This window comes from Chrysemys picta, chromosome 3, assembly GCF_011386835.1.
Source record: "Chrysemys picta bellii isolate R12L10 chromosome 3, ASM1138683v2, whole genome shotgun sequence".
NCBI lineage: Eukaryota > Metazoa > Chordata > Testudines > Emydidae > Chrysemys > Chrysemys picta.
In genome coordinates, this window is record NC_088793.1 from 114,191,143 (window position 1) to 114,205,547 (window position 14,405).

At 39.3% G+C, this 14,405-nt stretch overlaps 1 protein-coding gene across 7 annotated transcripts in view; it reads left to right on the forward strand.

Annotated features, from left to right (window-relative positions):
- Positions 1–247: 247 nt before the first annotated feature.
- Positions 248–14,405, forward strand: part of MTHFD1L (methylenetetrahydrofolate dehydrogenase (NADP+ dependent) 1 like) — a 225,334-nt gene continuing 211,176 nt past the window's right edge. Inside the window, exons 1-7 of one of the 7 annotated variants that reach the window (XM_065588809.1) lie at positions 248–543; positions 1,919–2,003; positions 3,219–3,269; positions 3,354–3,407; positions 6,718–6,842; positions 7,850–7,950; positions 8,979–9,118. In XM_065588809.1, the coding sequence (XP_065444881.1) occupies positions 395–543; positions 1,919–2,003; positions 3,219–3,269; positions 3,354–3,407; positions 6,718–6,842; positions 7,850–7,950; positions 8,979–9,118 (705 nt within the window). In that variant the 5' untranslated portion in view covers positions 248–394. Of the gene's footprint in view, positions 544–624; positions 750–1,457; positions 1,658–1,918; positions 2,004–3,218; positions 3,270–3,353; positions 3,408–6,717; positions 6,843–7,849; positions 7,951–8,978; positions 9,119–14,405 lie in introns of those variants that run through there. The other 6 variants (XM_042848245.2, XM_008177401.4, XM_008177391.4 and 3 more) reach the window with 6 other exon arrangements.

Here is a 14,405-nt window from a genome sequence, read left to right on the forward strand (position 1 = left end):
GCTTGAGCTGTGCCATGCTGCACAACAGCAGGCTTGGAGCCAAGTCTTAGGAGGCCTCTGGGTCCTAGGCCCTGGCTGCCGAAAGCTCCCTGATTCCTGTGAGGCTGGAAGCGGGGCCTGGCTTTCCCCGAGGCTGAGCGCAGCGTTGCAAGGCAGGCTCGACAGACCCTAGCTAGGGGCCAATGCTGCAGGCGGAGTCTGGCCGAGCCGCCACTGGAACCCGCCCAGCCGGGCCCGCTCTGCCTTTGCGGCGGAACTAGCTGCCGACCCTGGGCGCCCCTAGCGGCTCCTGCTTCACCCTCCGCCGGAGCTGCTGCGCTGCGTCCCTCCCCCTGGCCCTGAGCCGGCTCGGCCCGGCCCCCGCACACCGCACAGCTCCAGCCACCGCCGCAGCATGAGGTTCTCCGCGCTCTGGCGCCTAAGCCGGGGAGCCGCCGCCCCGCTAGCCGGGAGGAAGGGGACCGCGCCCCGCCGGGGCACGGCCAGTACCTGGGGCCGCTGGGAGAAGCAACAGGCTGGCGGCGCGCGGGGCTCGGCTGCCGGGTAAGCGGAGCCAGCGCAGCCAAGTGTCCCGGGGGCTGCGGCTGGGCGGGGAGCTGTTGTGGGAGGGGAGGGACGTGGAGGTGGCGCAGGGTCTTTTCTGCCCCCCGGCTGGTACCTCGCGGCGGCCGCGCAGCTCTTCCCGCTTAGCGCCGGGCCACAGCTCCACGTGGGGGCCCGGGGGCTGCCTGCGTCCCGCTACGTCTGCTGTAAGAGCTTGGCGGAGTTGGGGCAGACGCGGGTGCTGCCACCCTCCCCTCTCCCCCGGGAGGTTCTGCTTTCCTCTCCGGCCTCGCGCCTCAGCGGGATACTGGCCTGCGCCACCTCCCCTGGGGGAGTCACTTTACAGTCTCCCCTGGGCATGGCAAGCTCTGCGGGCTCCCGTTGCTCCCCTCGCCTCGCGTGTTACTCCAGCACAACACTCATGTGCACGTAAACTTCCTTGTTACAAACCAACGTGCCCTGATATCAGGAAAGGGAAAACTAAGTGAGGGGCTCCCCGAGTACAGCTAACTGCCACGTTGCACGTACTTCATGGGTTCTGTGTAACAACATAAAGAGTAAAACCAAATGCTGCTCTCCATGAAGTCAATTATGTATTAAATTACAGTATGAAATTATGTAATTAATTTTTTACATGTAGACTTCAAAGTTTGTAATGTTTTTGTTTTATTTTCTTCATTACAAGCTTATGTATTTTATTTCCTTAATTTTTTATTGATTGATTTGTTTCCCAATTAAAACAGCAGTGAACTGGACAAGGCTCCATTTGTTTCAGTGCTGCTCACAGGCAGTGAATAGCAGCATTGAAACTTAGTCTAATCTTAGCAAGTTTACTTTGTTGCTGCTTGGGGAAGCTATAGCCAGCCCTAGAGCTACTGGAGCTATCTGCAGTCTCAGGAAGATATTACTTGTTTGGATCACATTTGAAAATCATTCCCACACCCAGGTTTTAGGGATAGTTGAAATGAAACAAACCATGCAGAAAGTGTGTATGTCAGAGTTACCACTCCCCTCTAACTATTAAAGTATCCTGTTCACTGGTGAGTGGATTTTCCAAGCCTTGTGGAATAATTAGAGGTGCAGAATCTAAAGGACTGGGCATGTCGGAGCAATGGTAAATGCAAGTTAAATAATGAAGGTGTTGTGGCTGGATTTGCTACTTCAGTTTTGCTATACTTAGCTGCCAAATGTTACCGTATTTATTAATATATACACATTGCTTTGAAAATAAAACCATTGAACATGCTTAAATATTTATTCAGTAGTTCTGAATTCTGTCACTAAAATAGTATGGAAAATTGTCAACCGCTTTCTGGTAATGGTGTAACAGATAAATGTGTAACAAACATTGATACATGTTACTGTTGTGTTGCAGAGAAATCATTCAGAGTTCAAAGAAAGTCCTGGCATCGTTGCAGAAAGGACACCCTACATTTAAGCCGACACTTGCCATTGTACAGGTAAAGTATTTATTTGTTTGTCTATTTAACTCAAGGATTGTTTCTTCTTATTTTCATTTTGAAACATTTTAAAAAATAATTTTATATGTACTATCAGTAGAGTAGCAGAAAAGACTTTAATAGAAGGGCATTTGTACTGATTGGTGTTTCCTAGTTAGCTTCTTATAAGCTGTGGAATGAGTTCTAATAATAAATCTATATACGTACAAAGTTTTATTAATAACTTTTAAAAGTAGGAACAAGTTCTGCTATTTGAGCATCTCATGAGTGATCAACAGCTGGCTTTATTGCCAAGTCTTAAAGAGCTGCTGTCTTTGAAATATACAAACATTCTTAGTGGTGTATAGCTGGTTTCCACAGAAAGTCATGGGATAACTCTCTTTAGGTGTCTAAGGCTTCCAGACTGGGAAGATGTGTAATAATCCATTGTACTGAGTTATTAAAATGCAAAAATTACAGGGACTAGAAGGATAGTGATGGGATGCAGCTCCTTTTACTTCTAAGTCATTGGTTCAAATCTGTCCCAGATCAATAGGCGCTAAAAACAGTTACCATAAGATAAATTTCTGTTGGAGTCTGTGGAAAGAGTTGGTGACTTTAGTCCAGTTCCCAGTAGATAGTGGTTCACATCACATTCAGTAGAGGTGGAAAAGACTTGAGTTGTGGCATATTTTGAGGGAAGTGTAGAAAATGCTTTTATTGCCATTGACTGTGCTTTACCTGTTATAGGGATGCAAAAATAACTTCACTTTCAAGTATTGTTGGACTGGCGCCTTTTTTAACTAAACAAATTTGCTTAAAGTAGGGAAAACATCCAGCTCTTATCTTTAAGATATGTATTTCAACATACCAAGCCAAGGTAAACATTCCAAGCTGGCCTTCTGTCAGATTCCTATAGACTGGGCAGCTTTAACCTCCTCTCACTACTGAAAGAGACAGGGGTGTTGGAACAATTTTTATAGTGGGGTTGGTGAGAGCCATTGAACCAAACTGTAAACCCTGTATCTGATGGAAACTGCTTCAAGCTAGGGGGTGTGGCAACATCCCTAGTTCCAGCACCTTGGAAAGAGAAATGTTTGCACTCCACCTTCTTTCTGTAGATCTATTTATCAGAGTACACACAATTTTTCTTAAAATATAATCCTATATAATCTTTGGTGCTAAATTCTGTCCTTAGATTACTTACATTCTGCCTTTTTTTTTGGTCCCTTTAAGGTGAGTGATGAAGATTTGGTGCAAGACGTAAACCAGAACTTTGGCAAAGAGGTGAGGATTAGGAGATGTGGTTGATTTTAATTGTGAGCCCTCTGATTGTTGTAGTAACTTAAAATATTTGTTTTCTCTTGGCAGATTGGTCTGCACGTTATTCACATTTGCCTCCCTCAGGGTAGCAGTGAAGATGAGGTAACTGTAGCACTTTGTGGGAATCTTTTTCTTTATACTTGAATTATAACACCAAATGGAAATGTTTAAAATTGTATTTATGGCATTCATCATCATTGAATCCTCTGAGCACTTCGCAGACATTACATAAATGTATACTCGTAGCACTCCTGTGTAGGTAGGCAAATATTATACCCATACATAGAGAGAGAGACGGAGGGAGGAAGTGTCAGACCAGAAAACAGAACTTGGATCCCTTGGTTATCAGTTTAGTACCTTAACCATGAGAACAGAGTGCATCATGGATATAATCTTGCAAACACTCCACATGTGGAACTTCTGTTGAAGTCAGTGGAAATTCTACATACAGAGAGTTTTCACAGTTGGGACCCTAACTTGATATTTGTCTAATGCAGTTACTGTTCCCTCCATGCTCTCCAGAATACACATACTCCTTCACTGTATTAGACCAGGTTTTAGCCAGAGAAACTTCTAAACTGAATATATTATTTTTAGAATTATTTTAAATATGTTTGTAACTGGCTGTGTATATCACTGCCAGAGGTAATGTTAAAAATAGCAGTAATAAATTCCTTCATTTGTTAATAGTAACATTGAGGGGACCAAATTCTCACTTTGGTTGCACAGTTATGTCAGAGGCACTGAACTAATGTAACTGAGGTCAGGATTTGGGCTTGTATGTATTAAATACAGAAACACTAACATTGTGAAAGGGCCAAATTAATTAAAAAATAACAGAGCATAACATAAGAGAAAAGGGATTTTACACAACAGAAGGCGTACAACATGTCCATCTTACCCTAGGGCTCTACCTCTGGGGTAGAAGGTCAGGCAGATTTTGCTTTTTCAGATCCTCCAGCAGACTGTGCATCAGTCTGTCACGTGTGTTTGTAACTATGGCTGGAGCCTGGAAATAGTATCTTCCCAGCTAAAAGCTCAAGCATTGTCTTCCAATGATTCCTGTCACACATACTGGGAGGTTGCTTATTGGAAGCCATTGTGTTGTCTTCTGGCTAGTTTCTTAACAGCCCTACTATTAAATTAATCCAACGTGCATCCAGTAAACATTCCAGTAACCCAATGTAGCCATACTATCCCACTAACTGTCTCACTAGCCCCATCACATACAGGATTTGTAAATTATTACAGATCAGCCCCACGTCCTTCACACAAGTTCATCTAGTACCACAGCACTGTCACGCTCCACTTCAAATTGTCTTCTGACTGAAGCATCAAACTAGAAATTGGAAAATGTGTGTTTCTCTTCCTGGGTCAGCTGTAAATGTCTTGGGTAACCTTGGGAAAATCACTTAGTCTCTCTGCCTCATTTTCCCATCTGTGAACTGGGGATAATATAACCTTGGATCACAGAAATGCTGAGGGGCTTATCTGACTATAGGCTTTGAGAGTCTTGAATGAAGTATGCTTATAAAGTGCAAAGTAGAAGTAAGAAAATTAGAAGTATAGAATAGTCATATGGAATGGTATTAAGCATGTCAAAATGATTAAGTGTTAATTATTATTAATAAAAGTTAGCACTTGTATAATGCTTTTCTTCATTAGACCTTGCATCTGCTTTAGAAAGATCAGCTAGTATCATTATCTCCATTTCACAGATGGAAAAACTGACTCAGAGAGGTTAAATGACTTGCATAGTGTCACACAGCAGGTTCATTGCAGAGTCTGGAATAGAATGTGGATCTACTGACTGAGTGAGGGTGAGGTCTGTGAGGACTCTGTGCACTCAAGAGTTTCTTTTACATGTACATACAATTTAAATGTTTTTTTTAAAGCTATTTAAATTTATTTTCAAGGTAGTCTTCACAAGCTCTTACTTAGCGCTAGCCTCACTTTCCATTATAAAAATGAGCTGAAATAAATGTAAAATTACATAACTTTGTAGTAAATTTTCTTTGATTCTGTGATGCACAAAGATACAGCTTAGGCCGGGTAATGAAGAGGTGTGTGCTAGTTAACTTTTTTCAAAAGGGAATATATAGAATTTGTTTACAGTGTAAGTTTTAATTTTTGAAGCCATGGGAAAATGGAATGTATCACAGTGGATCAGGTGTGATATTTTATTAGAGATGGACTCAGACACAAAATTCAAATCTGGATTGGGAGTGGTTTTGTCTAAAATATTGATACAACCAGATCTAGGTCAGTATTGAAATTTTATAAACACTTAAAAAGTCTGGAAGTAGTTGGGCCTCTAGTTTTGGTTTGGGCCCCAACTTTGTGCTTCTCATGCCGTTTAAGGATATGTGGCTGTATCACTTGTCATTTGGCTGGTTTAGATTATTAAGTTAAACACTTCATAATAAGAGAAGATAAAACCTTTTCTCTGAGTGTCATTTTGTTACATCAAAATCACCTCCTGCACTAGATATCAGTGCATGTATTCCTATATACAGAGGTTATCGTTTGTTTGGTGAAGAACAACATTTGCACCAGCTGAGCACAAAAACGTTCAATTGGTAGTTAAATCAAACTTTACATTCAGTCATTTTAATTCTTCTGGGAATATTTTTCCCTTTTAAAATATCTATTTTTTCTTTTGTTTCTAGTTTATCACGTCTTCACTCTACCCATATTTAAAAAACAAATACTCAAAGTTCCAAAAACAAGTGTTTACATTTATTTTGGTGGTCTTACTAAAAACACTTGTTTTTGGAACTTTGTGTGTGTGCTTTTTAAATATGGGTAGAGTGCATAGGAATACGTGCACTGATATCTAGTGCAGGAGGTGATTTTAATGTAACAAGTGAGAATGATAAACAAATGGGGAGGTAGAGTTGGGGGAAAATGGGAGGTAGGACAAAGGTTACAACAAAATCACACAGTTATAACCATGTAAACATCTGGATGGTTCTGAATTTTAGTTAGTTTTGTTTTTGGTTTTAATATGGCTAATGGAAATTGTTTTTGCAGGGTCTTATTCTGTGTCCTTGCCCTTTAAATATCATAATTAAGCTCTCTTCCCTTTTCCTTCACAATGGAACAGGTCTCTTTACATACATTTATCTGTTGATCATCATTTCAGCAATGTTAGGGACAAATTCCTTCAGTTATACCACTGCAACTCCATATATGGGGATAATTGTTCATGTACTTACTACTCACTAAGCTTTGTGTGTATATGCTACAGATTTGCTGCATGCTTCTCTTTCTGCTAAAGCATGAGAGAACTAGACAGATGACAAATGCCATGTGTTATAAGTATTATTTTACAGCTAGAATCCACTTTTATTTCATAATGTTCTACTTCTGACTTTATCCTGTCATCTAAAGTGTTTTATTAACTTCCTAGATTGTTGGTGAAATCTTGAGACTCAATGAAGATCCTACGGTTCATGGTGTTGCCCTTCACCTCTCTGAAAATGCATACAGCAGCAAAATATTAAATGCAATAAAACCAGAGAAGGATGTGGATGGGTAAGCTAAGTAGTGAGAGGTAGCCAGAGCAGATACAAGTTTTATGGCTCTAAAATCTATTTTCCCCATTGCTTTTCACTAATAGATTCCTCAGTCACCGTGTTTAACTGTCATTAAGTGTGGACAAAAGATTATAAAATCAAGCAAATGGTGTCTGCTTAAGTCCTGTTGATAGTATTGTGCTTTAATCTTTGCTAACTGTAAGCCTGAGAAGTAGTTACTTAAAGCCAACAAAAACCATGTTCCCATTTTATTCTCTTCATTCATCTGCCAGTCCTCCGTGGTTGTCGTTCTTATTAATTTCATTGACAGCATTTTTAAAGAAAGCTCCAGGGTGAGAGTCTTGGCTGAATGTCTAAAGGGGGCATGGGTCTAAGGTAGTTTTAAGTCACATTTGCACCCTCCCAGTCTATCCTGAACTGCTCCAAGGGCTGGAAAGGCCCTGGCGTAACTTGAACAGTCATAGGGTCCTGTCTAAATTACAGCAACAGACCTGGGCTGCCCTACCGTTTTGTTCCTTTTGTCTCTTCCTCTCACTCTTGCCTTTTCTCACACTGCTCCAACCTTCTGGAATAACATTGCTTCCTGGGCGTCAGATATCCTGAGTACTTCCAAACCTCTCTAAACTTCCCACTGCTTTTATGTAGCTTTCCACCCGCCTCTGACAGATGCTCCTCTTTCTGTTTTTCCTCCCTCCTTCTTTCCCTCATATTCTACTTGAACGTGTCAAATTGTCGTGCACTCGTTTTATTTCTTCTAGCCCTTGTTCCCCTTCTTTTATCTATCTTGAAAGTTCTATGTTGTTTGAAATCTAAGCTCTTGGGGGTAGTGCTAGATATAGGAGTTTAGAGATTAAAATAATCTAGTAACCATATACTATTGCTAGTCCTATGAGCCATCCAGTCTGTATTTTAACACATAGGATGTAACCCACAGGGCAAGCTCTAATTAAAATATATCTCACACACACATTCTGTTCTATATGTCTCCATGTTTTTCCTTTATAGTGTATCAGATGTAAACCTGGGACGGTTGGTGCGGGGAGATACTTACAACTGTTCAGTTTCTCCCACTGCCAGCGCTGTGATGGAGCTTCTTGAAAAACTAGGTAAGACAATCTTGCGTGATTCTATTTCTAATATTGCCAAGTACAAGGTTTTGTATTCCTGATGATTTGTGAGATTCCTGTATAAGATCCTTGGTAATGAAATCTTTCCCTAGTATTTTTTTTTCCAGTTTTTGTCATACATTAGTCTTGTTCTGTATTTCTTCATGCTTTTTTCTGATATGCACAAAATAAACATGTAAACTCACTGCACTGTAGTGGATTTGCCTCCTGCAAAACCATGGTAACACGTTAAAATAAATAAACCCTGCAAACACCTGTTTGACTTGGTTTTTGTCTTCTATATATATATATATATATATATATATATATATATATATATATATATATATAAAAATATATAAAAAATTTGGATAAATCAAAATTTTCCTGTAGATTATTAATGAATGGAGCTTTTGTTTTGGACTACATTGTATATTTGGTAACATTGAAATTGCAGATGACTTTACCTGTAAACAACCAAAAATTTGGTTTTCTTTTATATCTTTTATAAAGATACTGTCAATGTACTGGCTTAAATCAATTACAACAATCATTCAAAAATAGACTTATCCCATTGTGCTTCTGAATTTTGGAAGCAACTGTCCTTTAAAAGTAGGCGAATTTTAAATAAAATGGTGAAGTACCTTGTTACAACTGGATAAATTAAAGGATTATATGCAAACAAACCCAGATTCCATTTAATTCAGCAATATGTACTGAACATTCACACTAATCAGGGTAAGATTGTCACTTTTCACATAAACAAATTGGAAACTACCTTTGTGTTAGTTCTTCCAGAGACAAGTGTATGGCATTTTCAACATTGCAATGATCAGAAGTTTACTAGCACATAGAGCCCTTCTATAGGGCTTCTTGTAATTAAAAACCTTGTCTCTTAGTAAGGCAAATGGCAGAAAGTCCACTTACGTGGACATCTGTGGGCTAGCTCCATGCTCCAGTGAAGTTTAGTATTGAATGTCTTTTACTACAATAGACAGCTTAAGTGACTGATGCCTTTTCTTGTCAAGCAGTTAAAACTGTAGATGGAAAGAAGGTATTACTAGTGGAAACTTGTGGGCCTCTGGAAGCCTCTTTGCAGTGCCTGCTTCAGAGAAAAGGTGCCATGACTATGAGCTGCCAGTGGAAAACACAGCAACTTCAGAGCAAGGTAAATATTTTCTAATGTCAAATCATAAGAATCCACTCAGCAACTCTGCAGTCTTTTTAACTTTTTCTAACATTGTAGGATAATTCTGACAATTTACAAAAGGAAGTAAATAATTTAAGACGGCTTGGGTTCATTCAAAACTTTGAATACCGTCTGCCACTAGAATATTTTAACTAGTGCAAATTGTTACAATTCATGAGATTTTTATGCTTCAGCATAGGTTTGGGGGAGGGAGGATATTTAATGGTATAATTTCACAGATACAGTAATAGCAACCTATCAGAAAACACGGTTGTGAACTAACAACTCAAGAATAACTTCAGAATTGTGCTACTGACTTTTGCCCCTTTTTAACTGTAAGTGGTGAAGCTCTTTTTAAAAGCAATATCGTAATTGGATGAGATGAAGAAAAATGTGTTGTAAGCATATGTATAACTGTTTTATGTAGTATCTAAGGGGTTGCTCTTACATGTCATTCTCCCACAATTTTTTAAATCTCCAGTTCCTTTTGATAATTAATAATGAGGAAAAAATCAGTTTGCGTATGCTTTGACCTCAGATTTCTCTCAGAATTTGACTTTATTTCCTGATTGAAGGAAGGGTTGGAGGAGGGACCTGATGATGATGATTGGGGGTGGAAGCAGAGGAGAGCTGAAGGAAGCTGGCTGTATAATAAACGTATAGAGGAGATACGTTAAAACTGTCCCAAGCAGAGCTATTTATAACCCATAAAGAGAGAAGAGCCAGATGCTTCATGAAGTTCAGTAGGGACCTCTCTGTCAATCTGTTTTGTGTGGAATGTGCTTCAATATTATAATATTGGGTGGCAGTACAAATCTCAAGCTATATCATTCATGAGCAGGCTCACTGTTCCATTGTTGGGACTGTTACAGCACTCATAATTTTCCTTCCCCTGCTCACTCAAAAGCCTTAGCTCAGTGAGACGTTAAGAGCCCTGCTTCGGAATATTATGTATAGAACCACTTGTGAACTTTTTTAGATTGCAAGCCATACACTGGTGTTCTCACAAGTGTATGGTCTCACACACAATTTAAAACACAAGTTTTATGCACTCATGTACTTCAATCAACCCTTTTCCACAGTGCTAGAAAGAGACACCCACTTCTTTCTGCCATACCAATAGGACAACTTGCATGAGGGTACTATTATGTAATTTATGACCTAAAGAAATTCACAAGTGCTTCCCGTATTAGGACAGAGAGAAGCAGAACTCTTTCTAGCACTGAGGGACAATGGAAAAGGGTTGATTGAAGTCTATGGGCATGTCTACACTTACCTCCGGAGCGATCGATCCAGCAGTGGTCAATTTATCGTGTCTAGTGAAGACGCGATAAATCGACCGCTGAGCGCTCTCCTGTTGACTCCAGCGCTCCACCGGAGCAAGAGGCGCAGGAGGAGTTGACGGGGGAGCATCAGCAGTTGACTTACCACAGTGAAGACACTGCAGTAAGTAGATCTAAATATGTTGACTTCAGCTACGTTGTTCACGTAGCTGAAGTTGTGTAACTCAAATCAATTTCCACCCCGCCAGTGTAGACCAAGCCTAAGAGTATGCAGGACTTGTTATGAAATGTTCCTTTGAAATTTGTATGTGTTTTTAATTCTTTTTTACAAAACGGTTAGCAAAGGGACAATCCTAGACTCTCTAGGTTCTACTGTATTACAAATAATAATAAATGCTAGAGAAAAGTGTATGTTGTTCCACTCTCTGTATCTAGTTCTTACATGTATTGGGTAATTTACAGTGAATAAACCTAATCTGATGTTCCATAGAGAATACCACAAGGTGGCAGCCAATTCAAAAATTTAATGTAGAATATTTGTTTTGGATTCAAGGCTAGAATGAAAAAGGAAATATACTTTGAATTTAAGTTGAACAGGTGTGGTATTTAGAAATTTCTTCTTTGGCAAATCAGTGTTTTTACAGTTGATATCACTGTTAGGGCTATCTTACTTTTGTTTTAGGTGATGGGCAACATTTTTAAAAGTATACACTTCTTTCAGCTGTGGAAAGAAGTTTCCATAGTTTTTAATTTAAATCTAGTTTTTTAATTTCATTCTTTAATCATGTCTGTCTGTCTCTGTGTTTTATGACCATGTACTGCAATGGTAACTAGAAAAGAAGGATGTGTTTTACTCATGTGGAGGGGTCCTTACTAATTATAGTAAGGGCTTGTCTACACTACAAAACTAGGTCGACTTACAGCCACTGCAGTAATTACATCGGCTGTCAGTGTCCATAATACACTCCTTCTGCCAGTTGTGTGTGTCCTCACAATGAGTGCTTGCACCAGCTGAAGTGGGGCATTGTGAGGAACTGACAGCTGGAGTGTGGGGCACTGACAGCCACTTGGGGCTCACAGCTGGAGCCCTCCGCCCTGGGGCTGCCAGTCAGAGTGGGTTGGGGCTCAGTTTCACAACAGGGAGCCTATCAGCTGTGAAATTGACATTCTTGTCAATTTCACAGCTGCTATTATTTCACATTTGGTCTCTGGTTCTGGCTGTCAGCCCATAACCATGCTCAGCTTTCTGGCATTTTCTGTGACTTACCTGTCCTAGCAGATCATTGTTAGGAAACAGAATTCAAGGGCCAGGCAGGATGAGGTTTGAGGTTTTACATGCCAGTCTTCTTTGGTTCATTTTAACTTCTGTCTCCAAAGGAGTTTCCAGTTTGTCTGGCGGTCTAATCAGTGGGGCTCTGGGGAAAACTTGTCTTCACTTACCTCAGCTGCAAGCCTGGACTACCATGGCACCTGAGCAGTAACCCTCCCAGTTCTAATAAATTTAGTCATGTTGTTGTGTAAGCTTGTTGCTTATAGCTTGGTACTCTACTCTATTGCGTATCCAGAGATCTTCACCTTTGTCATATCCCAAGGGAGCCCAGGAGCTAAACACAAGGTTTCTTGCTTGCCATCATCGAGCATTGATGGTCCCATATTTATAGTGTCACATTATAATAACTATGGGTATATTTAAGGATGTGGACTTGTTGGTTTCTGTTTTCTTTGCATGCTGAAGGGCCTGACATGTTTTGTGAAAATTTGATACAATGTATTTTGCTTATTGATGAGGGTTCTACCCCTGTTCCTCCAGTAAATAGTCATTAAAGTTAACACAACAGAGAGAAAAGCAAAACATTAAATAATGCAATCATACTTTGAATCTCTGACTTCTGTACGTATATATCTATATTTGAATATATTATTGTGGCATTTAACAGAGGTTTGCTGTGGTAGACCAAACAGGTTTGCTTTGTGGTATGTACCATGACCAGGCAAATTAATGTAAACTATTTTAGTGACAACTGTGATAAGTGTTTATTTTATACATCAGTTTTCCAGACCAAGTTAATATGGCCATTTCACTGAAGCATGAATCTCAGGTTTACCATTTTTTGACATTAATTGTAGCATGAGCTAGGAATTAATCAGACATTTAACTCAAGGTGGAGCTCTGCTAGTTTATCATTTAAAAGGAAGGAGTTCAAATAACTGTTTTCCTCATTCATGTTGATTTGCTAATAGATGTTTTAGTCACTGGGACCTGATCCAAAATTCAATATTGTGGACTGAAAAACTCCCTTGCATTTTAATGGTCTTTGGATCAGGCTCTGTACCTCCATGGCTTTTTGTACTGCCTCTTTATTTCAGACAGTTTCTTTTGCCAGAACATTTTGGAAAGAAATTGGGGAGTTGGTGTGTACTTTAAGCTGGTTAATTAATTTCAATGAACATTTGTCATTCACAGGGCCACTACAAAGGTCACAAATACTTAAATGTTGCCTTTGTTACCTTAAACATTACCCAGGAGACTTCTAAAGGAACAAATCGCAGTTAGCTGATTAATTCCCAGTTGCATTGTCTGCCTCTACAGACTAACTTTCATATTGTCCTTCTGATCCTTAAAATTGTTTCCTGCATCCCCAGCAAAATAAGCACTCTGGTAAAGTTTACTTTAATTGTACAGTGAAAGCAGAATGCTCATAAATGGCAATAAAGTGCTTGGTTACAAGAATTAACCAGGGTAGAAAAAGAGGAAAGTGCTTGAAACATGCAAACAATTGTGTGTCACGTGAAAACTCATGTTCTAGACACCGTGATGATCAGTGCCTTTTAAATAGGCTTCTTAAAATAGAAAACATTAAAGGCTGGCATAGCCCTAAGCTTGACTTACCAGGTGCATTTTAGATTTATTTATTTTAATTGTTTTGTAAAGCAGATCTTTTCCTGCCCCTGTCAGCATAGCAGAAATAAAGGGACAGCTTTAACATTCCTCATTTTTATATTATAATTAAAGGTTGTGTAAACAATTCAGCCTTTTATTTTCCTCCTCTTTATTTCCTTTGATTTTGGTGCAGTGAACAGGCAACTACATTTCTGCATTAGAATTGAATTAGCTTGTTTTTAGCTATTATAAAAATAATTTTCTTGTCACAGCTGCATTATGACCTGATTCTTAGCAACCCCTGGATTTTCAAATAGTTATAAATGGACAATTCCAATATTTCAGAAAACTCTAGCACAATCATGTGCAACTGCTGTAAAGAGATACTGTTCTGTTTCAATTTATGTTGTATGTAAAATGGGATTATTATGAACTAAGAAATATTCAAGCCTTTAGATAAATTAAGATAATCTATTATCATTCTGTTAATACTTATATAGAAAGCTCTTGCAGACACTGACCCTTCAGAGTGCATTTGGCATACGGAGAAGATTTAATGACATAATTTTAAGGAACAACTAATTTTGTTACTTTAAAAGCCAATAATCTGTTCCACTGTTTACAAATGATAAAAGGGAAAATGTAATGTATTTAATTGCTATATGATGTATTAATTTTCTACCAAGATTAGGTAATCCAGTTGGTGGAAAACTATTGTCTTCTAATGAAAAACACAGATAATTATTTTGCCAAAACATGAATAATACTTAGCACTCATGAGAAAATTTACTAAGACCATTTCTTCAATTATTTTTTGAACATGACCCATGTTGTGTCTATTTTAAAAGTCCTTGCCTTGTGTTCATATTTACTGTAAAGAATTTTAGACATACACTGACCCACTTATGTGTCAACATAATAAAAGGTGGGTAAAACCCATCTGAACTCTAGTTCACATTTTCAACCAAATGTAGGTTTTATTTAAGGTTTGATTTGGGTGCCTCCTTCCCTCTCTTTGGCCTCTAAGCAGCCCTGTTATCTTTGCTGAAACTCATCCTGGAGTTTCAGCCTATTTAGCTGTCTTTGTTGAGCCAGCTGTGGA